Raw genomic sequence first — 23,454 nt, 5'->3', positions numbered from 1 at the left:
TTTCATTGACCGATATCATAGTATCCCCTCGGTAGAATTTCTGAAAGTTTCAACTTGTAACGTATAGCATGATGCATACATACTGTTGACCTTTTCTTCTACAAGAGGTAGGAATGGACAGTAGTAACGTGCAGCATCATGTATGTATTCTAATTCAAGAGATTAGTAAACTCCCTGCTATGTCATTTAATATATGCACCATAAATATTTATTCATTTTATCCTAAATCTGTGTGACTGTCAAATAAGTTAGTTTATGGCTCCTGGAAGGCAGTGGTGTGGTTGTTTAAATGTTTACTCAAATGTTTTGCAGCTCCATGTCACCTGGGTACTTTACTAACCTACTGAACCGGGACAACGACGATGTTTTTATCCTTGATGAAAACATGGGAAACGAAAATGAAGTTATGGAGTCCGAGTCCCCACCAATGAACGACATGATTTCACAGTCAAAACCAAAGGGTCGTTCCAAGAATTTCAATGAAGCTGAAGATATATTGTTGATTTCATCATATCTTAATATTAGTAAAGATGCTGTTGTTGGAAGGGATCAAAAGGATGGTAGATTTTGGGAAAGAGTTGAAAAATACTTTCATGACAATAAGACATTTGAATCAGAGCGCAATTGGTCATCATTGAAGCATCGATGGAGTACTATTCATAAAGAAGTGAGTTTGTTTCAAGGTTTTGTAGATGCCGTAGAAAGGAAGAATGAAAGTGGGAAGACAATGAGTGATAAGGTATAGTAATTACCTGTAATTGATATTTTTTTCAAGCTGAAAGGTAATACAAAATTTTTACATTATGTTCTAAACTTTGTGTATGCAGCTGGCACAAGCTAATACAATGTTCCAAGAACTTAAAGGTAAGGCGTTTTCTCTCTTCCATGCATGGAACATTCTTAAAGATGAGCCAAAGTGGGCAGAAGAGAAGATATCAAAGGAATACAATGCCAATGGGGAAGATCATCCAAATTCAGAAAGACCTCTAGGAAGGAAAGCTGAAAAGGAAAAAGCTAAAGGAAAAAAGCGTAGTGAAGAAGAACATGATCCTTTCATTGATGAAGTTAAAAAAATGAGAGAATCATTGAGAGCGAACGAAAGGAACGTGATGAAAGGTTTATCGAGCTTGACACAAAAAAATTGAACTTGGAGCAAGACCAGCACGATAAGGTGATAATGACAACAGACACAAGTTCAATGGATGACCAATCGAAGCAGTACTTTAGGCTGCTGAAAGAAGAGATCTTATCTCGCCGTTTTGGAAGTCAAAACTAGTTGTTCATTTCTTTAGAATAAATACTTTGTTTAGCTAGCACGATAAGGTGTTTAGTTCTTTAGAAAAATACTTTGTTTGCTGTTTTTTTTTTGAATAATAATGTAAGTTTGACTACTTCAGTTGAGCCAGCAGTCCTCCCATTCTAGCCTATTGTGAAAACACAATGTAAATCTGCTAGCAATTGACGCTAGCCTTCTTAAAGACTAACACGGTTTCTGCTTGTGCACGGTTTATTTTGTTACATGAACTCACTTTGGAAGATGTATGTGGATAAAAGTTTCAGTCTTAGTTTCATGATCTGTGTAAGATGCTAATGGAAGATAAAAACTTCGACAGATGAAAAAATGTAAATAGTCTGACATCATAGATTACAACACAAATTATTACTATTGCGGCCTAGTACGTTGACCTTGACGCTCCCATAGATGTTCCACTAGGTCTCGTTGTAGTTGATTGTGAATGTGCGGATCTCGGATTTCTTTGTGCTTGTCAACAAACGATGAAAAATTGGAAGTCCCTTCATGAGAAATCCAGCCCCTTGTCTCAGCATCACCCTTGTCATAAGGTGCCTCAAGACGACATTTGTCCCGTTCATCTTCTATTATCATATTGTGCATTATTATGCAAGAATTCATGATGTCTGTAAGTGTTGCTTTATCCCAGAACCTAGCTGGCCCTCGAACAATGGCAAAGCGAGCTTGCAATACACCAAATGCACGTTCAACATCTTTTCTCTGGGACTCCTGAGCTGCTGAATAATTTTTGTCCTTCAAATTTGCGGGAGCCTTAATTGTTTTCACAAAGGTTGACCAATTAGGATAGATCCCATCTGCTAAATAGTAACCCTTGTCATAATTGTGTCCGTTAATTGTATAGTTAACTGTTGGGGCTTCCCCTTGAGCAAGTCTGTCAAAAAGATGGGATCTGTGCAAGACATTAATATCATTGAAAGACCCTGGTAGACCAAAGAATGCATGCCATATCCATAAATCGGTAGACGCCACAGCCTCTAGTACAATTGTTGGTTCTTTCACATGACCACAATACATGCCTTGATAAGCTGTAGGACAATTTTTCCACTTCCAGTGCATACAATCAACACTACCGATCATTCCAGGAAATCCACATTGTTCACCAATAGCAAGCAACCTAGCTGTATCACTTTCATATGGTGGTCTCAGATACTCTGGTCCAAAAACCTCACACACTGCTCTGACAAATTTTCGTAGGCTCTCGATAGATGTGCTTTCTCCAATCCGCAAATACTCGTCAACGTAATCTGCTGGAACACCATAAGCAAGCTGTCTAAAAGCTGCAGTCACCTTTTGAAGACAAGAAAACCCAAGAGCACCGACAGCATTTCTTTTCTGAGCAAAATAGTGATCATGTTGTTTAACAGCTTCAGCTATCCGCATGAAAAGAGGACGACTCATCCGAAAGCGTTGTCGGAAATACTTCTCAGGATATGTTGGATGCTCAGCAAAGTAGTCATTGAATAATTTTAAATCATGTTCTCCTCTACTGCGATCATATACCTCATGTCCAAAAACTGAACCTCGACGCTTTTTGCGTTCATCTTCACTCTTCCTCTTACGATATTCACCCAACATGAAAACCATTATGTGGTCAAGGTCATCATCAATCTCATCATCTTCTTGGTGCCTTTTTGATCTCCTACTTTCATACACCATCCTGCATCAAATTAGGAGGACAACATATATTGCTCAAAAAGGACAAAACCATCGAATGGAGATGTTGGGCCACCTCTGTTCTAATCATAAAAATTGATTGTAGCAGGATCCACGATCAACTACTATCCACGATCAACTACTGCTTGTCGCTGTGTACCTGAAATGAAGGTAGCGATCCTGGCCGATGCTGAGTGGTGGCTCCTCCCAGGCGGCGACCAGAGGGAATACACACGGTGGAATATAGGTTAGTTGCAAACGTAATGCATTTTAGGCTCTAGGGTTGGAATAAACAATTGTATTTGGGCCCTAAACAAATAGAACAGGTAGCTAAATTAAATAATAGGGCCCAACTACGGGGTTTATGGTTGGAGTTCTCTAAATAACTAAATATTATACTTAAGTATATATTTAAAGGGCCACAATATTTTAGGGGCCCTAGCGGCCGCCCAGCTCGACCCCTCAAGTCCAGCCATGAATGGAACTGGACGGTGATTGTCTGTTGCCTTCTGATTCTAGTGAGGAGTACGCTGCCCACAAAACAAACGCAGTCTCCGTGAGAACAAAAAACGCAGCTGTGATTTTCCAGGACGCGAGCGCTGCGAACAAAACCATCGATGTTTGGTAGTAATCCCACTACTTGTTGTACTTAATTAGGAGCTGCGAAGCTTTCTTTCGGCAAGGAAGGGCGGGAGTAGCTTGGAAGGGAGAGACTACATATAGTACAAAGCGAAGCGGCAACCACCGCCGATCGAGATTTCTTCAATAATCTTCAGTCCCTTCCCCCCGCACCCCACTTGTTATATCCACGAGCGCGAGCTGCGCGCGATCATAAGAGCCACGCCGCGTCTGATTCCAGCTGACGGGGACCTGGGACTTCGGCGAAAGACTCGAACTTTTCTTGACTTGCCCTGCCGCCTGCATTGCGACGAGAGGAGGTCCTGTTCTTGGAGCATCTGAGCCGACTCGCGGGCGTTTCTCGGCTCGTTGCGGTAGTTCAGGTAATCATGATCGCCTTTTCCCCCGGCTCTCTTGGATTTTAAGCGGTATGCACTCGGTTCAGTACATAAAATCTACGCTGTGATGTGATGTAGCGCGTGGCTGCGCTGTGATGTAGCGCGTGGCTGCGGCCTGCGGCTGCGCTGTGTTTCAGTCCATGGTTCGATGTTGTTCAGTTGATTGTTGGGAGGGGAGAGAGTTTTGTCTTTTGCGTGATTCTATGGAGTATGGACCAATTGGAGTGATCTTGGGTTTTGCTCTTCATTTTTTTCTGTGGAACGAAACCTCATTCTTCAGTTTCCTTCCATGCGAGTCTTTAAGAAAAAGTCTCGTTTCGATTTGGAAGACAATGGGGCAGGTTTCTTCATAATTTTACATCTCAGAGAGCCAAGTATAATGTCAGGGGGCCTTATCTAGCAATTGGAGATAATCATTTCATGGATTTGAGTGTTTTTGCTTCTCTATCCTACTGATTGGAATTCCTCCTTTGTCAAGAGAAAAAAGAGAATTGTTTTTTTTTTCTCTACCTGAAGATATAGATGAGCTTACCTTGATTTATGTTAAAATGGAGATATTTCAGAAGTGCCTTAAGCTTGGTGCCATAGGCAAAATCATAGTTTCATGATTGAGACATCAACAAAGTGGTCTAGTTAAATAGTTAAATAAGGAAACCTGAACAATCCCGCGTACTGAATTCTGACCTCTTAAAATAAGAACAGATAATATAAACAAAGTTAGAACGGCAGGAGCCACTTTCAGCTCTACTAATGGAGTAGAAATTAGACCTTTTCCTACCAACTATTTCCCATATTTGCATTCATTCTATCTTTACATTCATTCTATCTGTCACATTTTCCTACCAACTATTCCCCATATTTATAGTAAGTCCAAGCCATTCTAATAGTCCCTGTGGTCGATGCCACCATTTGCAGGTTCTGGAAGCATGAGGTTATGGTGTATCTTCCTCTTGCCTCTGCTGTGTCAGCTTGCAGGGGTTCGATCAGAGGATTACTCGGATGTAACTGTCATTGTTCGCGGCTCTGAGACGATTGCTTCGACTAGTGGCGAGTTTGTTTGCGCCACCATTGATTGGTGGCCTCCAGAGAAGTGTAACTACGACCAGTGCCCATGGGGAAGGGCTTCTGTCTTAAATTTGGTTAGTTCCCAAGACAACCATTTTATCATGTGGGCTGACACTGGCAAAAACTAATCTTGGTTCTTTTGTGAATTTTCCCAGGACTTAACTAATCCTTTGTTGGCTAAAGCTATCCAAGGTGAATACCTTTAACTACTTAATTGAGTGATTCTAAAACATTCAGTGGTGAACTCACATATGATCATTCCTTACACTACTATATTTTTAGACGTTCTACTTGGTAAGGTGCTGGGTTCGCGATGTCTGATTCCTGAGTGATCAACATTGGGGAACTATTTGTAGAAGCATTTTTCCGTTTCTACATGTTCTTTTCGTTCTAAATATTGTAATTTTGATACAATCGTAATGAGATTTTGTTGTTACCGATGCAGAAAAATTTTACACTACAATAATTTAGAAGGAAAAAACATTGGTAGAGTATACCCTGACATCTACGATTGGTCTACTGCTAAAATGTACCATTCGGTAGTTAGGGGCGGACCCAGCCAAAAATATGAGTGGGGGCCTAAATGTGAGTGGGGTCCTAGATAGAGAGCTATTAGCAAATGGGCCTTTGTAATTACACTAAATTAGATAAAAAGTCCGCTAAACAAAGAAAATTGAGTGAGGGCCGTGCCCCCACTCAGCCTAATGTCAGTCCGCCCCTGTCGGTAGTCTATGCCATGTTTATTTACCAAGCCACAAAAACATAAACAAAATACTATTCTTTTCCATAATTAGGGATATCATATTTCCATCATGAATTTAATCCTTTTCCATTCTTGTTCTTGTAGCCTTTAGTCCACTACGAATCAGAGTTGGAGGCTCCTTACAAGATCAAGTGTTATATGGCACACCAAATTTAGGACTGCCGTGCGACCCATTTACAAAAGTTTCGAGTGGCCTCTTTGAGTTTTCTCAAGGATGCATAACCTTGGAAAGATGGGATGATATTAATGATCTCTTCCTGAATACTGGGTGAGGCCTTCCTTCTATAACTGTTTATCGCGCTCTGTATTTTCTTCGAGAGGTTTATTATTGTATGGACATTATTTCAAATAGCTGTTCCTAATAACTCTATAATGTTTCATCCCTTCAGTGCAGTTGTTACATTTGGTCTCAACGCGCTCCAAGGACGACATCAGATAAGGAAAGGTGTTTGGGGTGGTCCCTGGAATTCTAGCAATGCTCGAGAATTCATTGAATACACTGCTTCGAAGAACTATCCTATAGATTCTTGGGAATTTGGTAATGCAAATGTTATAAAATTCTCATCTGATGCTCCTGGAGTTGGGAATATAGTATATATATATATTCATGTAATGCTTGTATAATATGCTGTGTTCCGTGACTTAGGTAATGAACTGAGTGGAAGTGGAGTTGGTGCAAGTGTGGCAGCTGAACAATATGGAAAAGACCTAGTCGTACTTCAAACCATCGTCAACGAGCTATACGGAGATTCCAGCAAACCACTGGTTGTAGCCCCAGGAGGATTCTATGACCAAAAGTGGTTTGCTCAGCTTCTCGAGGCCTCTGGGCCAAACGTTCTCAATGCAGTGACCCATCATATCTACAATCTTGGTGCTGGTGAGCCCTTTCTGGACATAATGCTGGCTCTACTCCTTGAGAAAATTTTGTTTTTATGTCTTTGCATCCAGGGGGGGACACAACTGTGCTTAACTTCAATCCTGGTCAGGTGATGATCCCCAAGTTCCAAACAGGATTTTGAGCCCGCAGTATCTGAGCCGGACTTCTGATATATTCAGAGGTCTCCAGCTCACCATACAGCGCCATGGACCGTGGTCTGCTCCGTGGGTTGGCGAATCTGGCGGTGCATACAACAGCGGCAGCCGACTTGTATCCAATACTTTTCTCAATAGCTTCTGGTGATCACTTGTCATATGAAAAGAAAAAAAAAACTCACATCTTTACACATCATTGTTTTTTAACCATTCTCACCTCTGCATTCCACTAGGTATCTCGATCAGCTGGGTCAGTCAGCGAAGTATGACACCAAAGTCTATTGTAGACAGACGCTGATTGGCGGCAATTACGGTCTTCTTGACACCGACACTTTTGTACCCAACCCAGATTACTACAGGCAAGCCTATGTGCCACATATGCCGCTACAAACTTGATTTACTACTGCATATGCATTGGACTAAACCATAGTGTCTGCTCAGTGCCTTGCTGTGGCATCGGCTCATGGGAACAGGAGTTCTTTCCTTAGACATCAGTGGTTCTCCGTACTTGCGTCCCTATGCGCATTGTGCAAAGCAAAAGGTAAGATGTTTCTTTACAAACACAATGTTGATTACTCAACGGTTGGTTCCACAAGATTACCATAAGGTCCCGTTTGTTTCGTTGGAATTGAATTCCATTGTAATATATTATGTAATATATTTTTATATTATTTTAAATCATATGAGAGATATAGTTATACACCATATTTATGCTATAAACAAACAAGCAAAAGAGAGATATATATTAAAAAAATAATATGTAAATCTATAAAATCAATTTCTATCTCTCGTCCCATGAATTTGAAATAGGCTTATATATAAACTTTAGAATTCTAAAAAAATAGCTTACTCTATTAGTTAGATTCCGATTCTTTAAAATGAAGGGAAACAAACGGGACCTAAGATTCTAGCTTAGCTTTAGAAGATTTCCCGTTAACAGATGCCTGATTCTTGGCCTTCAAAACATTTTCGTTACAGGGTGGCATTGCTCTTGTCTTGCTGAACCTGCACCGGACCATGGGCTTCATGGTTTCAGTCAGGAACGACATAAATGTCAATCTCGCAGAAGGGCAAGGGATCAGAAGGGACAACGCCTTCGTCCATGGCCTGAAAAGGACGGTTTCTTGGGTCGGGAGCAAAGCCTCTGATGGCTTTTCTAAGAGGGAAGAGTACCATCTCTCGGCGCAAGATGGGAACCCTTTTGCCCGGACCATGCTGCTGAATGGAGTCCCTCTTGAGCTCACTGAAGATGGTGACATCCCTCCACTGTATCCAGTGGAGGTTTCAGCTAACTCACCGATCTATGTTGCTCCTCTGACCATTGCGTTTGTCGTCTTCCCTGACTTCGAGGCTGAAGCTTGTGGCCGTTGATCAACTTTTGTTTTGACACGAAGTTTTCTGATATATGTAGTAGAGATTTCTAAAGAACAAGGTCACTGTAAAGATGTGTTCGTTTTCTGATTTGTGCCCCAATTGGGCCTACATTTTCCCAACGAATAGTCTCCTGGTTCATAGTTAGTAGTCTCCTGATCAATGCCTCGTCCATTGCGTCAAATGCTTAGCATCAATCAAATTCCAGGGAAAACTGTGCTATCGAACTTGCTGATGTGCGAGTCCATTACGTTTTGTTCAGAGCACTATTGATCTTTCTGCTGGCTAAAATTAGTTAAATCGGTGTTTTTCTTCTGTAAAATCAATGTTGGTTCAAATGAAATCACACATACAATGTAAAAAGTATACAAGGTTTGCTTTGCATAATCAAAATCCATGCTTTTCACATGGTGAAATGTGTATGCTCTTCATCAATTACAATAACGATGGGACTACCATCAACCCAACTTATATTGCTCCATAAAATACAAAAGAACCATCCTAAGCAATATCTTAATTTCATGAGCTATGATACAAATGGAATAAATTAAAGGAAAAGGGCCCTACAGTAAATGGGGAAAAAATAACATTTCCTTTCTGTTCATTGAATATTCTCCACAGCGCATGTAACCATGTTAAGGGATTACTGAGCTCCCCAGTTGCACTTGATAAACTCCCTGCTGTTGATTTCCAAAATAACGAATTTAATTTCACTTACTATATGCTTTTATATATATTGTCAAGACAATCTAAACTGAGGCTCCATTATATGACAGTTTCTTATGAATTCATTTGAGTAGTTCACATATTTTGTCCAAAATGGCTGAAGATGTTTAAAACCAATCTCCAGCCACGGTTTACTTTGCCCGTTATAATGTATAACTGCTGCTTGTTCAACGCTACTGACATCTGTCTTTTCCTGATAACCCAAGCCTAACAGATGCCATGATGGATCAATTGGGTGAACATGGCCTTTAAAGGCAATAAGGCCTGGTGGCAATGTTCCAAGCCTCCAAAGTGTGAAGTTTGACTTCAAGTTCTGCATGAAGAGTGAGAGACAATGAATTGGCAGAAAATATGATATAGGCAAGGATGTCCACAGTAAAGGAAACAATCCTACACAAGCACAGGAATATGAAACAATCCTACACAATCCTATCAGGGAGATCCTTGCCTATTGAGACCAACTAACCAAACAAGAAGCAGGCGCACAAGGCAACAAGCCTGTGCTGTCGTGCCACCTAAACTGCCTAAAATAGCACACGCTAACAAAGAGGAACAAGAATGGAAGCTCATCAATTTGTACTTTCAAATGTAATATAGGTTAGACTGCAGATAGTTTCAATAATCAACTGAACTAGAAAGTATTCCTGATAAAATTTCTCAAATATGCTTTTGTGGTCACTTTTAAGCAAATCAGAAGACATGTATTGATTTTTTTTTCTTTATTTGGTGTCTTTTAGAACTATGCTACAGGTAAAAAGTTTTTTGCAATGAAAAGATCTTACCTCCTTGACCCAATGATGATACTGATCTTTGATTGTTGTCTTCCTCCATGCTTTCAGGTCAAAAATATTCATACCATATGCCCAAGCACACTCTGAAGGGTCAAAGTTTTTTGCAATGAGGGGATGAGAAAAGTTGAAATAATTCCTGAACCTCTTAGACATCACCCGACTGTCTCCACCTATGCAAGTCTCAACAGCACCATTAACCTTCCCAGCTAGATCGATATCCCAAAGTGGTGATAGGTCATGCTGGACAACAACATCATCATCAAGAAATACGACCTTGTTGAGGCTTGGGAACAACTGCATCCACCGATTGCAGATTAAATCAGTGTAACTTTCAGCAAAAAAAAAAGGATGCAGGTCAACAAATATAACCACATTTTGAACAAGTTTGTACCATATACAATTATATATAGACTACATGCAGAGAAAGCTCCAGATATCTCAAGAAGAGGGCAGCATCACTTACTCCTTGATCCCAGCAGGACCAGCAAACTAGAACAGGTTCACAGTGAATAGTTCTACAGAGCAAAAGTCTAAAATGCTTTCAATTCTTTTGCAGTTTTCATTGTTTCAAACCATCCTTCTATCTATATAAGCACGATACTTGTTTCACCCAACAAAAATGGTACTAGGAAAGTAAGAGATGAGAATAATAGTCAAGAAAATTCTAATACCTCAGGCAAGTATATTCGAATATGATTGAGTACATTAGTGTATGTTGGACTTCCTGCCTGCAGCTTGGCCGCAAAAACCCTTGGGTTATCACTAGCACTGGTTCTTGGACGGTGACTTCCATGGTAACGATCTCTAGCAGTGCGCTGAGTTTCTATAGCTTCAAGTACAGGAACATTTTCTTTTGTTAACCAATCAAATTGGTGAACACCTTTCACCTCAACAATAGCAGGACTGAGAGAATTTAAAGCAAACCATGAGTGCATGGCAGGATAGGTCTTTTTGTCAGTAATAACATGGAAAACTATTCTCTCAGGTTTCAGTGATGATCTAACTGTTGATCTGACCACAACTGAGGCTGCAAGGATGTTATCTGATGCTAAAACAAAATGGTAATAGGAGTTGTCCGAAAGACTAGGCACCAACTCCGGGGGTGGTAGTTGTTTCCTTGCAAGGGCATTTGAGGAGTATTCATCAGTTAAACGCAATGAAAGGCAATAAAGGCCTTTAGGAATAGCAATTGCAGCATAGTGCTTGTTCAACTGCTCCGATAACCTTGATGACCTCAATTCCTTATCCATGCTCTCCATCTGCATGGCATAATGGGGAAAATCAGTAGAGCAAAGTAGAGAAAGTTCTATCGGTATCATGACAAGCTATGTGACATTAAAATTTCAGGTTGTCAATCACTCACACTAAGTGCATTAGCTTTGTAGGACGCTGTGTAAGTAAAAAAGCTAAACAATTTCTATGGCATACTGATCTGCTGTAAAATAACTTGTGATTTAGGGTCAGCTAGATGGAGGCTAGCAATCATTCTTTACTCCAGAACTGAGTCCTTATGTAGAATCCTGATTACATCATTTGATCAAGTTATTAACCTTCAGATCTGAAAACATTGGGACCTGGTTCAATTAGATACCTCATACACCATTGAGGTGAAAGGGCGTAAGTTTGTGGGACACTGAAACCATATGCATTGTTACATGAAAAGAAATCCTTTCATAGAACGCATGTTCCTAGACTACCCTTAGGACAATATGCAAGTGTAAAAAATATTTTCATTAGTGTTGAACTATTAATAGTACAAGAAAAATGTCAATAAATAATTTCACAGCAAAGCATGGGTGATATACTCGTTAGATAGGGAAAAAAGGACATTCACTGTCTACGACAAAATCTGATTGAACAACCAAACACGTTAACTAAGAGCTGACCCAAGCTAACAGTTTTACTGCCAAAAGTCTAATGCTTGCATAGCAAGTACTGCCAATTTTTAAATGAAGTGGGGGTACTTGGTACTGAAATAAGCTAGCTTACCGTAGCCTTCAACTTAAAAGCAAATGACCTTAAATCATAATCATTATTCTTCATGTCCCAGATAAATTCATCAAAAGTTTCTGGAACCTTCAAATTAAGAGGTGCTTCCTCAGAATTTACTTCATCAAGCATCACATATAAATCCCTCACAAGCCTCTGCAAATTAGAATACAGGTTCAAATAAATAAAGCAAATACTCAAAAATGGAAGAAAGTAACAGATTAGATAGAGGGCATATAAGTACCATGGAACCATCATTTCCCCTACCAAGAAGGCGCGGACCCAAACGTCTTCCAAGACAATCTGAAAATAGTAGCTGGTGATTAGTAACAAGTTGTTCAACGGGAATATATTATATAAGTACACTTTATAAACAGCATTTGTCAATGAATAATGCTGTGTTGTAACAAATAACCAAATAATGAGAACCCATCCTACGCTGAGCTGCATATATCCTCAAACCAGCAACAACCAAATATGGCACATAAGCAGCAACAGCTCTCTAGAGTTGCCTTTTACATAAAGGGCGTACCCAGTGCCGTAGGCTTCCCGCGCTGTGCGGGGTCTGGAGAAGGGTATCTTTAAGCGCCAAGCCTTACCCGCATAATATGCAGAGGCTAGGGCTCGAACCAGGGACCTTCCGGTTATAGATGGTAGGCTCTACCGCTGCACCAGGCCCGCCCTTCTAGAGTTGCCTTTTACATACATATGCCAAAATAAGTGATTTTCGATGCTTGACCAAACCAAGACGGCACCTTGGTGGTTGCTCAGCAAATAAGCATGTATGCGACCAAGCTGCCCAAAGAGGCACTAGAGCAGCACAAGGCACGCTAGTCATGATCAATGCAGTTATATGTGCGCAACGTAACAATTATTCAGGTTAACAAAACCAAGTTTATCAGCCTCATTCCTGTTTTCCACCAACCAAATCAGGCATCCCGTGCTACCACATACCCACGGAGCATTGTTAGTCAAGCAATGCACTATCTCAAACTGTTTCAGTACTGACACCATTTCAGGAATGGAAGTAGCAGCACACGGCAGCCATTTCAGTAATGGGTGATCTCTAGGAGAATGTAGTTGGGAGTAGCTAATATGCACTATCTCAGAACAGAAGTAGCTAATATGCTGGCGTATCTCTAGGAGAATGAATAATACTGTGTTGTAACAAATAACCAAATAATGAGAACCCATCCTACGTGAGCTGCATATATCCTCAAACCAGCAACACCAAATATGGCACATAAGCAGCAACAGCTCTCTAGAGTTGCCTTTACATACATATGCCAAAATAAGTGATTTTGGATGCTTGAGCAAAGTCATAGTTGATTAGTTGTTAAGGCGGTAAGGCGAGGTAAGACGGTCGACCCCCTTTTTACCTTTTAAGCAGTAAGGCGTAAGGCGAGGCGACGCCTTACTAATATATAAATATAGGAATATATAGAAATATAATCTTAAATAGGTAGGGATAATAGTACCAAATGAGAACAAGTTCAACATAAACCAATATAATAGGCATAAAATCTAACATAACTAATATATAGTAGTAGAAGATTAAGAAAAAAATGAATGCATAACTAATAGATTTATTGGTTTAATAGAGAAGAAAAAAGAAAAGAAAAAAAATAAAACAGTTAAGGTTATATGGGCCACCGGTTTCCAGGCCCAGCTAGCCTACTTGACCTAACTCATCCCAGCTAGCTTACTTGACCTAAATCAGCCGCCACCCTCACCCAGTCACCCTCCCTCAGCTGCCACCCTCACCCTGTAGCTGCCTGAGAGGGAGGGAGGAGGGGAGGTTGCGCGCCAGGAGCCAACAGAGGACCTCACCGGCGTAGGGGAGGGGACACCGTCGCCAGGAGCCAACAGCCAGCAGCCAGGAACCAGCGCCGCCACCACTTCTAGAGCTCAATCGATCAGCGGCTCAGGTCAGATCTACCTTAGTCCATCCCTAAACACCCTAAGGCGTCCGTTTCTCATCGCTTTATGCCTCTCCAAGGCGGCAGGGCGACACCATAGAGGCTGAAGCGTGCCTTGCTCCTCCTGGTAAGGCGACGTGGACGCCTTGCGCTCAGCGCTCGCCTTGGCGCTTAGGCGTCGCCTAAGCGTCGCCTTAAGGACGCTTTAATAACTATGGAGCAAACCAAGACAGCACCTTGGTGGTTGCTCAGCAAATAAGCATGTATGCGACCAAGTTGCCTAAAGAGGCACTAGAGCAGCACAAGGCACGCTAGTCATGATCAATGCAGTTACATGTGCGCAACGTAACAATTATTCAGGTCAACAAAGCCAAGTTTATCAGCCTCATTCCTGTTTTCCACCAACCAAATCAGGCATCCCGTGCTACCACATACCCACGGAGCATTGTTAGTCAAGCAATGCATTATCTCAAACTGTTTCAGTACTGACATCATTTCAGGAATGGAAGTAGCAGCACACGGCAGCCATTTCAGTAACGGGTGATCTCTAGGAGAATGTAATTGGGAGTAGCTATATGCACTGTCTCAGAACAGAAGTAGCAACCGCTGCTGCTGCTGGCGTACGTACCTAGTGAAGAGCACTTGTTGAAGCCCTCGAGAGTCATGACGGCGGTGAGTATGAAGACGAAAGGCAGGAGGAAGGCGAGGATTAGGACGGTGTGGAAGACGGTGCGGTAGGAGAAGTGTCGCGCGGCGACCTTGAACCTCATCAAGTCTAGCAGGCCATGGCTAGTGGAGATGGTGATGCTCCTCATGCTCGGCGACAGCCGGATCTGCATCCTCGCTCCTGGCCGCCGCCCACGACGGCCGCTGCTCCCTCTCCTGCTCCCGAAGACCACACGAGCATCGGGAGCCGCGGAGGCAGGCGGGGGCGCTCAGAGGGGGCATGCCAGCCCGGCGCCGTGGGAGCGGGGGGCGCCGCTAACCGGATCCGGCATTGGCTCGGGGGGGCCGAAAGCTCCAAGAAGCGATCTTGATTGCTCCCCGCGCCCTCGTCTCACTTCCCCCACCCCGTTCTTGATTTGATTTCTCACTGGTGCCTGGGCGCGGCGAATCACGCGCCCGGATCAAGAAACCCCGGCGGTGGATTCCTCGCCCGACTCCTTCCTCACCCTCGGATGAGCAGGGAAGTAAGGAAGAAACGGATCGTACTGGAAGGATGGAAGTGGGAATGGGCGGGGAAGGGTTTGATCTGGGGTTCTCCGCGGTGAGGTTCCGGATTGGGGATTAGCGGAGAAGTGGCGAGGAGGCGGAGAGGAAGCGACGAGGGATTTGACCCGATGGACAGGGCGGCACGGTACGGCACGTCACGGCAGCGAGGTTGAGTGAGTTGGTCACGTTAGGTCGGCGCGGGGTCGGAGGCGGAGCCCCGTCCCGCGTGGTGTGGTTGGGTCAAAGTCAAACAGCGGCCTGTTGGTTCCGGGAAGACGATGAATCACTCGGACACCGCAGCACGATGCCAGGCTATGGACTTTTCACCGTTTATTGAAGTTTTTGTAAATCCTACTGTCTATTTAGGAAATTTTAGAAACAATTTATAATTTAAAGATGTACAAATATATCTAAATAAACAGGTGCACATATGATCTACTCGTAGAAATAATTATGCTAGATATACCGATCAACGACGAAAGTGTATCAACTAATAGGATCAATGCCAAGAGCATCGACGGGACCATTTCCACTTTTCAAATAAAAATTAATTTAACCTAGTTTAAAATCTGTCACTCATCAACCAAACATTTCACGATAGAGGTAGTGACCATTGATATTAGCTCATGTTTTCATTGACTCCCTTCGTGCAAGTAGAACCTCATTCACATAACCACAAGGGGCTTCTATTGGACCCATATCTCCCAATAGTAGCGGAGGACGCCAGAAAATTTAGGTGTTGCTAACGCAACGAAGAATAAAATTTATGACACAGTTTAAAATAACTTGTAACTACAAAATAAGTAATATATGTTGAAAAATACCTTATTTAATAGTCATCTTGATTACAATCCATTTACAACCAAATGTCATATAGCGAATAAAATCTGAAAAAAGAAAAAAATGAGTTACGAATGTCAATATGAAGTAAAAATTGTTGAACAAGTGAAATAAGAATATACCTTTAGTTGAGTCTAGTTCTAGGAGATCTAGGCGATTGCATTTGTCTAGTTTTCTTATTTTGAAATGCCTTCTTTATTTTCTGAAGGTCCGATCCTTTAAAAATTTCTCTTTCAATGTAGCACACCATCGAGTCATTTAACCAACCATCGGACATCTTGTTGCGCAACTCAGTCTTAATAATCTTCATAGCTGAGAAGGCCCTTTCCACTGTTGTAGTCGCCACCGGTAACAACAATGCTAACTCAATAAGTCGATATACCGGTGGAAACACAATATGCCTCTCAAGCTGAACCATTGTCTTCGATAGACTAGCAAGATCACAACAAGCTTTAAACTCTTCAATTCTTCGTACATGAATAATAAAAGTTCTTAGCTGATCTTTTATAGTCTTGCAATCATCAAAAGAAAAAAATCATCAGAATAGATATCCGCGAGCCGAGCAAGCTTATCCACATCAAACTTAGAGAACGAATCCCTTGGGTCAAGACAAGAAAAACACACAAGCAACTCTTGAGATAGCTCATTAAAGCGATGATCAAACTCTGTAGTGATAGAATCTATAGCAGCATAGAAAGTATCAACACGATAAAAATGCTCTGTGGTAATATTATTTCTCCCACCTTTCCTTGATCGACCAAATCGTGGTACAACATCACTCATATTTGGTATTGGGATATCATTTGCAAGGTAGAATGTTGTGGCTTCTTCCAACAATGGCTCCCAACCATCATTTCTCAAATTTATCAAACGTGTTCTCACATCAAGAACCAAAGACATGGCTTGGACAACGTTTTGATCCTTTCTTTGCAAGAGAAGAGAAAGCTCGTTTGTGATACGGAGGATTTGTAACATCAACTTTATCATAAACACAAAGCTGAAACACTCCATTTTCCCAACAAAGCCACCTGCACCTAATGGATTACGCTCATCTTGGTGCACACTTTCTAAAACTTCTATCACTGATTCCCACATTGACTCAATACGGAGCAAAGTCTTGTAATGAGATCTCCATCTTGTATCTCCAGGTCTTGACAATGATGTTTCTTGTTGTTTGCCTCTCCTTGATGAAATTTCTCCACTCTCCAACTTTGATAAGAGATTCAAACGATGCTTATGTGTGTAATATATCCTTTCTTTTGCAAGAAGCACAAGTGCTATTCACAATGGATGTTACATACTCAAAGAAATCCTCAAGTGATGAACAACATTTTGAGACAGCAACAACAATCAATTGCAATTGATGAGCAAAGCAATGAACATAGAAAGCAAATGGGTTATCATCTCGAATTAATTTTTGAAGACCATTTGTCGGCGTTTCGAGACCGGGGGGTCCCTGGGCCGACAAGTGAATGTCGCTGCGTGCCCCAGCCCAGATGGGTCGGCGCGAGGCCGAGCGCGAAGGGGGGAAGCGAGGTCGCCGGAGGCGGGCGTGAGAGAGGTGGAAATCCCGCGGCCTTCGTGTTCGTCCCGCGCCCAGGTCGGGTGCGCTTGCAGTAGGGGGTTACAAGCGTCCACGCGGGTGAGGGAGCAAGCGGCCTTACGCGAGCGCCTGTCTCGTCCTCGTCCCCGCGCGGCCAACCCTCTGTAAGAGGGCCCTGGTCCTTCCTTTTATAGGTGTAAGGAGAGGATCCAGGTGTACAATGGGGGGTGTAGCAGAGTGCTACGTGTCTAGCGGAGGGGAGCTAGCGCCCTAAGTACATGCCATCGTGGCAGCCGGAGAGGTTTTGGCACCCGGTTCGTGTGGTGTCGTGGCCGTCGGAGGAGCGCTGGAGCCTGGTGGAGGGACAGCTGTCGGGGCTGTCGAGTCCTTGCTAACGTCCTCTTGCTTCCGTAAGGGGGCTGAGAGCCGCCGTCGTCAGGGAGCGTGCGGGGTGCCATCATTGCCTATCTGGCGGAGCGAGCCAGATGGGACGCCGGTCTCGTTTCCCGTAGCCTGAGTCAGCTCGGGGTAGGGTGATGATGGCGCCTCCTGTCGACGTGGTCGGTCCGCGCCCTAGGTTGGGCGATGTGGAGGCTCCTCCGAGGTCGAGTCTGTCTCCCGTGGCTGAGGTCGAGTCCGAGCCCCTGGGTCGGGCGAGGCGGAGACCGTCGGCTGAGGTCAGGGCGGAGTCCGAGCCCTGGGGTCGGGCGAAGCGGAGTTCGTCGTCTTCCGGGGCTGAGCCCAAGTCTGAGCCCTGGGTCGGGCGGAGCGGAGTTCGTCGTCTTCCGAGGCTGAGCCCAAGTCCGAGCCCTGGGTCAGGCGGAGCGGAGTTCGTCGTCTTCCGGGGCTGAGCCCAAGTCCGAGCCCTAGGTCGCGCGGAGCGGAGTTCGTCGTCTTCCGAGGCTGAGCCCAAGTCCGAGCCCTGGGTCGGGCGGAGCGGAGTTCGCCGTCTTCCGGGGCTTAGCCCGAGTCCGAGCCCTGGGTCGGGCGGAGCGGAGTTCGCCGTCTTCCGGGGCTTAGCCCGAGTCCGAGCCCTGGGTCGGGCGAAGCGGAGCTTCCTATGGTGCCTGCGGCCGGGCCTGACTGCCTGTCAGCCTCACTCTGTCAAGTGGCACCGCAGTCGGAGCGGCGCAGGCGGCGCTGTCTTTCTGTCAGGCCGGTCAGTGGAGCGGCGAAGTGACAGCGGTCACTTCGGCTCTGTCGACTGAAGGGCGCGCGTCAGGATAAAGGTGTCAGGCCACCTTTGCATTAAATGCTCCTGCGATTTGGTCGGTCGGTGCGGCGATTTGGTCAGGGTTGCTTCTTAGCGAAGACAGGGCCTCGGGCGAGCCGGGAATATGTTCGTCGCTGGAGGGGGGCCTCGGGCGAGACAGAGATCCTCCGGGGTCGGCTGCCCTTGTCCGAGGCTAGGCTCGGGCGAGGCGTGATCGTGTCCCTCGAATGGACCGATCCCTGACTTAATCGCACCCATCAGGCCTTTGCAGCTTTATGCTGACGGGGGTTACCAACTGAGAATTAGGAGTCTTGAGGGTACCCCTAATTATGGTCCCCGACAGTAGCCCCCGAGCCTCGAAGGGAGTGTTAGCACTCGCTTGGAGGCTTTTGTCGCACTTTTTTGCAAGGGGACCAGCCTTTCTCGGTTGTGTTTTGTTCCGGTGGGTGCGCGCGAGCGCACCCGCCGGGTGTAGCCCCTGAGGCCTCGGAGGAGTGGTTTGACTCCTTCGAGGTCTTAATGCCTCGCGTAATGCTTCGACTGGTCTGGTCGTTCCCTCATGTGAGCTGGCTGTAGCCCGGGTGCACGATCGGGTCCCAAGTTCTCGGGCTGGTATGTTGACGCTGTCAACGGTTTGGCCGGAGCCGGGTTTGCGAGAGCAGCCCCCGAGCCTCTGCACAGGGCGAGAGGACGGTCAGGGACATACTCGACTTTTTTACATACGCCCCTGCGTCGCCTTTCCGCAAGGAGGAGGGGGGAAAGCACCATGTTGCCCTCGGTGGGCGCCGAACATGGTGTCTCCGGTGAGCTGCTGGCGGGTAATCCGAGCGGACGTCCGTGCCCCATTCGCTAGGGTCGGCTAGAGGCCCAGAGGCACGCCCAAAAGTACCTGCGGGTGATCTGCCGGACCCGGTCCCCTGTCGACGGGGTCCGAGGGCTCGATGCCTCCCTCTGATGGGATTCCGTTACAAGATCATTCCCGCTGGTCTCGGAAATGTCCTAGGGTACCTCGAGAGCGTAGCCCGAGCCTTGGTTATGTATCGAACGTACCCATGGTCATCCCTCGCTCTGTGTCTGAGGCGGCTGTGAACCTTTCGAGGGCCAGCCTTCGAACCCCTGATCAGTAGTGGGCGCGGAGCCCGGGTAGCCTGAGGTGGTCGTTGAACCCTTCCGAGGGGCCGGCCTTCGAACCTCTGACCAGTAATGGGTGTGGAGCCCACGCGCTCTGAGGCGGCTGTTGAACCCCTCCGAGGGGCCAGCCTTCGAACCTCTGATCAGTAGGGAGGCTCGGAGCCTGGTTCCTTCACGGGGAAGGATCCTTTTCGGGGTATCCCCCTTTCCCGGTCCCTGTTGTAAGAGAGAGAAAGAGGAAAAGGAAAAGGGTACGAAATTGAACGACGTGGCGTACCTTTTTTGACGCGGTCATTATGGCGAAGGCGAAGCGTTGCTCGCTCCTCCTGCCAGGGGCACCGCCTGTCCCGCCGTGGAGTTAATGCGACGGGGCGTGCGGTTCACGGGGCGGCCGTTGCGCGTGCGCGAGCCGTTCGAGGAACAGCTGTTTCGCTTCGAGTTTTTGAATCCCGCGGCCGGTCCGGGCGGAACGTTGAACGGGTCTTGCCTTGGTCTTTATATACTCGGGGGAGGGTCTGGCGATGGTTCTTTGCTCCGCTTCTTGCCTCCCTCTTAGGTTTTCGCAACCTAAGAGACTTAGCCAGAGAAAAGGAAACCGCCCACCCTGTCCTTTACGCCGCCACCCCTTCTGCTCGGTGATGGCCGACCGGGTGACCATCATCTCGCCGCGCGACCCATGGCCTTTCTCCACAGTGACGGCGGGTGATCTGGAGGATCTTGTTGCTGAGGGTTTACTTCGCCCTCTCTCTGATGAGAGGCGGCCGGAATGGATTCCCCCCGTGAGCGGAGCCGCTCCGTCCCCACCGCCGGGGGTACATCGTGAGCTTCGTCTCCTTCCACGAGCGGGGATTCAGTGTGCCGGCGAGCCGCTTTATGCGGGCGATCCTGCACCACTACGGGGTGGAGTTGCACAACCTCAGCCCCAACTCCATCTCGCAGGCCGCCATCTTCGTAGCGGTGTGTGAGGGGTACTTGGGGATCGCCCCCCACTGGGATTTGTGGACTCATTTCTTTTCCGCGGAGCTTTTTGCTTCGCCGACGGGGGAGAGAAAGGTCCGCGCGGCAGTGCGGGCCGGCGGCTGCATCCTCCAGCTGAGGCAGTCGCGGGCGTCGCTGTATATTCCCGCCATCCTTGCGTCCTCGAATAAAGGGTGGCAGCGCCGGTGGTTCTACCTCCGGAATGACGGCGAGTTGCTCCCGCCGTTTTCCCAGCGAGTGGTCACCGTCCTCGCCGATGCTTGGCGTCACGGGACCCCGCACAAAAGACATAAGAACCTCGAACCCCTTCTTAAGGCCTTGGAGGCGTTGCGGAAAGGGGGACTCACCGCCGCGGGAGTGATTGCCGCCATCCACCGCCGGAGGGTGCTTCCCTTGGCGGAGCGACGGTTGCCGCTTTGGGAGATGACGCCGGAGGCTGACTTGGAGGGCTCGCGGATGTCCTCGGATCCTATTCCCTTCGACGTTCTCCACGGGCGAGTGGCCGTCGCGTTGGGAAAACCGGACACCAGCGCCTTCTCTCAGCCCTTGATGCGCCCTGACCAAGGGTGCGTGACTCTGGTGAGTGTCCGCTCCTTCCTTCTTCTTGCCTCGGGTTGCCCCTGGTTCTTACGGTCGGGATTTCCATCCGTCTCCAGGAGGTAGGGTGGCACAAGCCTTCCCTGCCACGGGTCCCGGAGGATGTGGTGGACCGAGCAGCGCGGCGGGTTGCTGCGGAGGAGAAGAAGAAAAAGAAGGACGCGGAGAAGGCCCGGGCCCGCGAGCGGATGCGGGCTCGAGACGCCTTGGAGAAGCTCCGTCGTCGGCAGGAGAGGGAGGGGCTCCCGAGGGAGCCGTCGCCGGAAACGCCTGACGACGACGATGATGACGAAGATGATGACGAGGAAGACAACATGGCTGCCTGCCTCGGCTTCAGCCCTGGCTTGAGGTTAGGCCAGGAGCCGTCAAGCCAGCCCCCGAGTGGGCTGATGCCGTCTGTCCCCGGAGTCGGGACGCCGAGGTCCAGGCCCGAAGAGCGAGGGCAGACCGAGAGGGTGCTTGACCCCTCGGCCGGGGGAGTTGAGGTGACCCCGGGGAGCCAGGCCGAGGCGTCTGTTCCCCGAGGGCCGTCGCCCACGCCGACAACGCAGGAGAGCGACCCTCAGGTCGCCGTGGTAGTGCCTGGGCAGTCCGTCTCCCGGGCGTCCAAGGCGCCCAAAGCAAGGGTGGTGCCGAAGCTGCCGGCGAGGCGGACCTCGGCGGCGCCTTCGGGGGTCGAGATCCGAGAGACCTCCCCTCAGGCACGGTTGATCATGGCCCGGAGCGGGTAAGTATCTTGGAACGCCTTCGTCCTGGCTTTTCATTCGTATGTCCCGACCGCGATTTTTCTTTCCTCCTCAGCAAGCGAAGCCATGGCCTGACCGATCTGGCTCCCCGAAAGGCCCTTAAGACGGCGTCGGCTTCCGCATCCGGCGCCGCTCCGGGCCTTGCCGTTCAGTTGACCTTCTCGCAAGGCGCTCCACAGCAGGGGGCTCAGGCGGCACCAGTCGCCGTGGAGCGAGTTCCCGAGGCCGGCTCTTCTGCCAAGGCGACCATCGTGCTAGAGGAGGCGGCTGACGCAGACGTGGCCCCGGCCCCACCGGACGTGTCGGCGGTGCTGCCACCTGTTGCTACTGAAGCCGCTGCCGTCCCAGTCGGGGAGCGACCTGTTGCTGCCGACGCTGAGATGGCCGAGGCGCTGGCGCTCAGTGCCTCAGAGGAGGGGGCGTGGAGACGCGATCCGTCCCGCCGAGCGGCAGCCTTGTCGCTGTGCGGCGGAGCTCCGAGGGTCGGCGCCAGTTGCTCCGGTTCCGGACCCGTGAGGCCTCGGATCCCTTCTTCGTTCTCGACGATGAGCGGGAGGAGCAGTCCTGGGGCGAGCTTCGCGAGTGTGCCGAAGCAACGGTGGGGTCGCTCCGGTCATCGCTGGTAGCACTGGGCATAAAACCCGAGCCCGAAGCCCTGTACCCGAAATACCCGAACCCGTACCCGTATAGCCCAAAACCCGTTACCCAAATAGCTCCAGCGGGTAACGAAACTAAATACCCGAATTAAGTATGGGCCTAATCGGGTATTAAATCACGGTACCCGAACTACCCATACTACCCGAAGCACTGTAGCTGCGTGCTTGCGCCAGCCCGCCAGGTGCTCGCGGCCTGCTTAGTGCTCACGGCCCAGTTCTCAGTTTCTCACGGCAAGGCAAGGCAAAGCTCACCTGGCAACCAAATAGCTCCAGTGTGTGGGTGTGCGGTCTGCGGTGTGCCCCTGCGGACTGCGGTTCTTCTCCTCTCTCTCTCTCATCGTCAGGCGGCAAGGCAAGGCCACAGCCCAAAGCGTCCTCGGCGGCAGCGTCCACACTCCACAGGCAAGGCAAGGCCTCTCTCTCATCATCAGGCACTGCTGCAATGTCGTCGCCCCTCGGCCAGGCCAGCGCCCTTGGCCAGGCCACAGCCCACAGCGGCAGGCGGCAGTGCCCAGCCGCGGAGCCGCCCAGCCTGACAGCGTTTAGCGCCCAACACTCCAGCATCTCAGTGGACAACAGCACCCTCCTCGGCCAGCGCTCTCGGTCAGCGGACAACACCCTCTCTCGGTCGAATATATCGGGTATTTTGATATTACCCGAACCCGTACCCGAAAGTACGGGTACCCAAAATTACGGGTACCCGATATTATGGGTACGGGTTCGGGCTTAGATGTTTAAAACCCGAAATATAAAAAACCCGAAAAACCCGACCCGAAATAACGGGTAAACCCGAACGCCCAGCTCTAATCGCTGGAGGTTTTCTGCAGGGATGTCCCCAAAATCCTCTAGGTAACGGTTTCAGGCATACCTTTTTTCTTTTTTGCGGCCAAGGCATCCTTTG

At 47.6% G+C, this 23,454-nt stretch overlaps 3 protein-coding genes across 3 annotated transcripts; 1 reads left to right on the top strand and 2 right to left on the bottom strand.

Moving 5' to 3' along the window:
• Positions 1-1,663: 1,663 nt before the first annotated feature.
• On the bottom strand, positions 1,664-2,968 carry LOC103644999 (uncharacterized). Its single transcript, XM_008668135.1, has 2 exons — positions 2,383-2,968; positions 1,664-2,172 (listed from the first exon to the last, which is right to left on the bottom strand). Exons 1-2 carry the CDS (start codon positions 2,966-2,968, stop codon positions 1,664-1,666), a joined length of 1,095 nt encoding a protein of 364 aa, XP_008666357.1.
• A 469-nt stretch (positions 2,969-3,437) lies between these two features.
• On the top strand, positions 3,438-8,439 carry LOC103640342 (heparanase-like protein 1). The gene is made up of 10 exons (XM_008662945.4): positions 3,438-3,966; positions 4,897-5,120; positions 5,202-5,238; positions 5,894-6,077; positions 6,199-6,347; positions 6,456-6,686; positions 6,796-6,985; positions 7,075-7,200; positions 7,283-7,382; positions 7,820-8,439. The coding sequence occupies exons 2-10, from the start codon at positions 4,908-4,910 to the stop codon at positions 8,210-8,212; spliced, it is 1,623 nt and encodes a 540-aa protein (XP_008661167.1). The 5' UTR covers positions 3,438-3,966; positions 4,897-4,907; the 3' UTR covers positions 8,213-8,439.
• A 130-nt stretch (positions 8,440-8,569) lies between these two features.
• Positions 8,570-15,249, bottom strand: LOC103640332 (probable galacturonosyltransferase 13). Its single transcript, XM_008662937.3, has 6 exons — positions 14,266-15,249; positions 11,963-12,021; positions 11,719-11,874; positions 10,401-10,988; positions 9,721-10,023; positions 8,570-9,251 (listed from the first exon to the last, which is right to left on the bottom strand). Exons 1-6 carry the CDS (start codon positions 14,474-14,476, stop codon positions 8,952-8,954), a joined length of 1,617 nt encoding a protein of 538 aa, XP_008661159.1. The 5' UTR covers positions 14,477-15,249; the 3' UTR covers positions 8,570-8,951.
• Between the last annotated feature and the right edge of the window lie 8,205 nt (positions 15,250-23,454).

Source organism: Zea mays, chromosome 1, assembly GCF_902167145.1.
Source record: "Zea mays cultivar B73 chromosome 1, Zm-B73-REFERENCE-NAM-5.0, whole genome shotgun sequence".
NCBI lineage: Eukaryota > Viridiplantae > Streptophyta > Magnoliopsida > Poales > Poaceae > Zea > Zea mays.
Note: the sequence above shows the minus strand (reverse complement) of the source record. Positions and strands in the feature narration are given on the sequence as shown.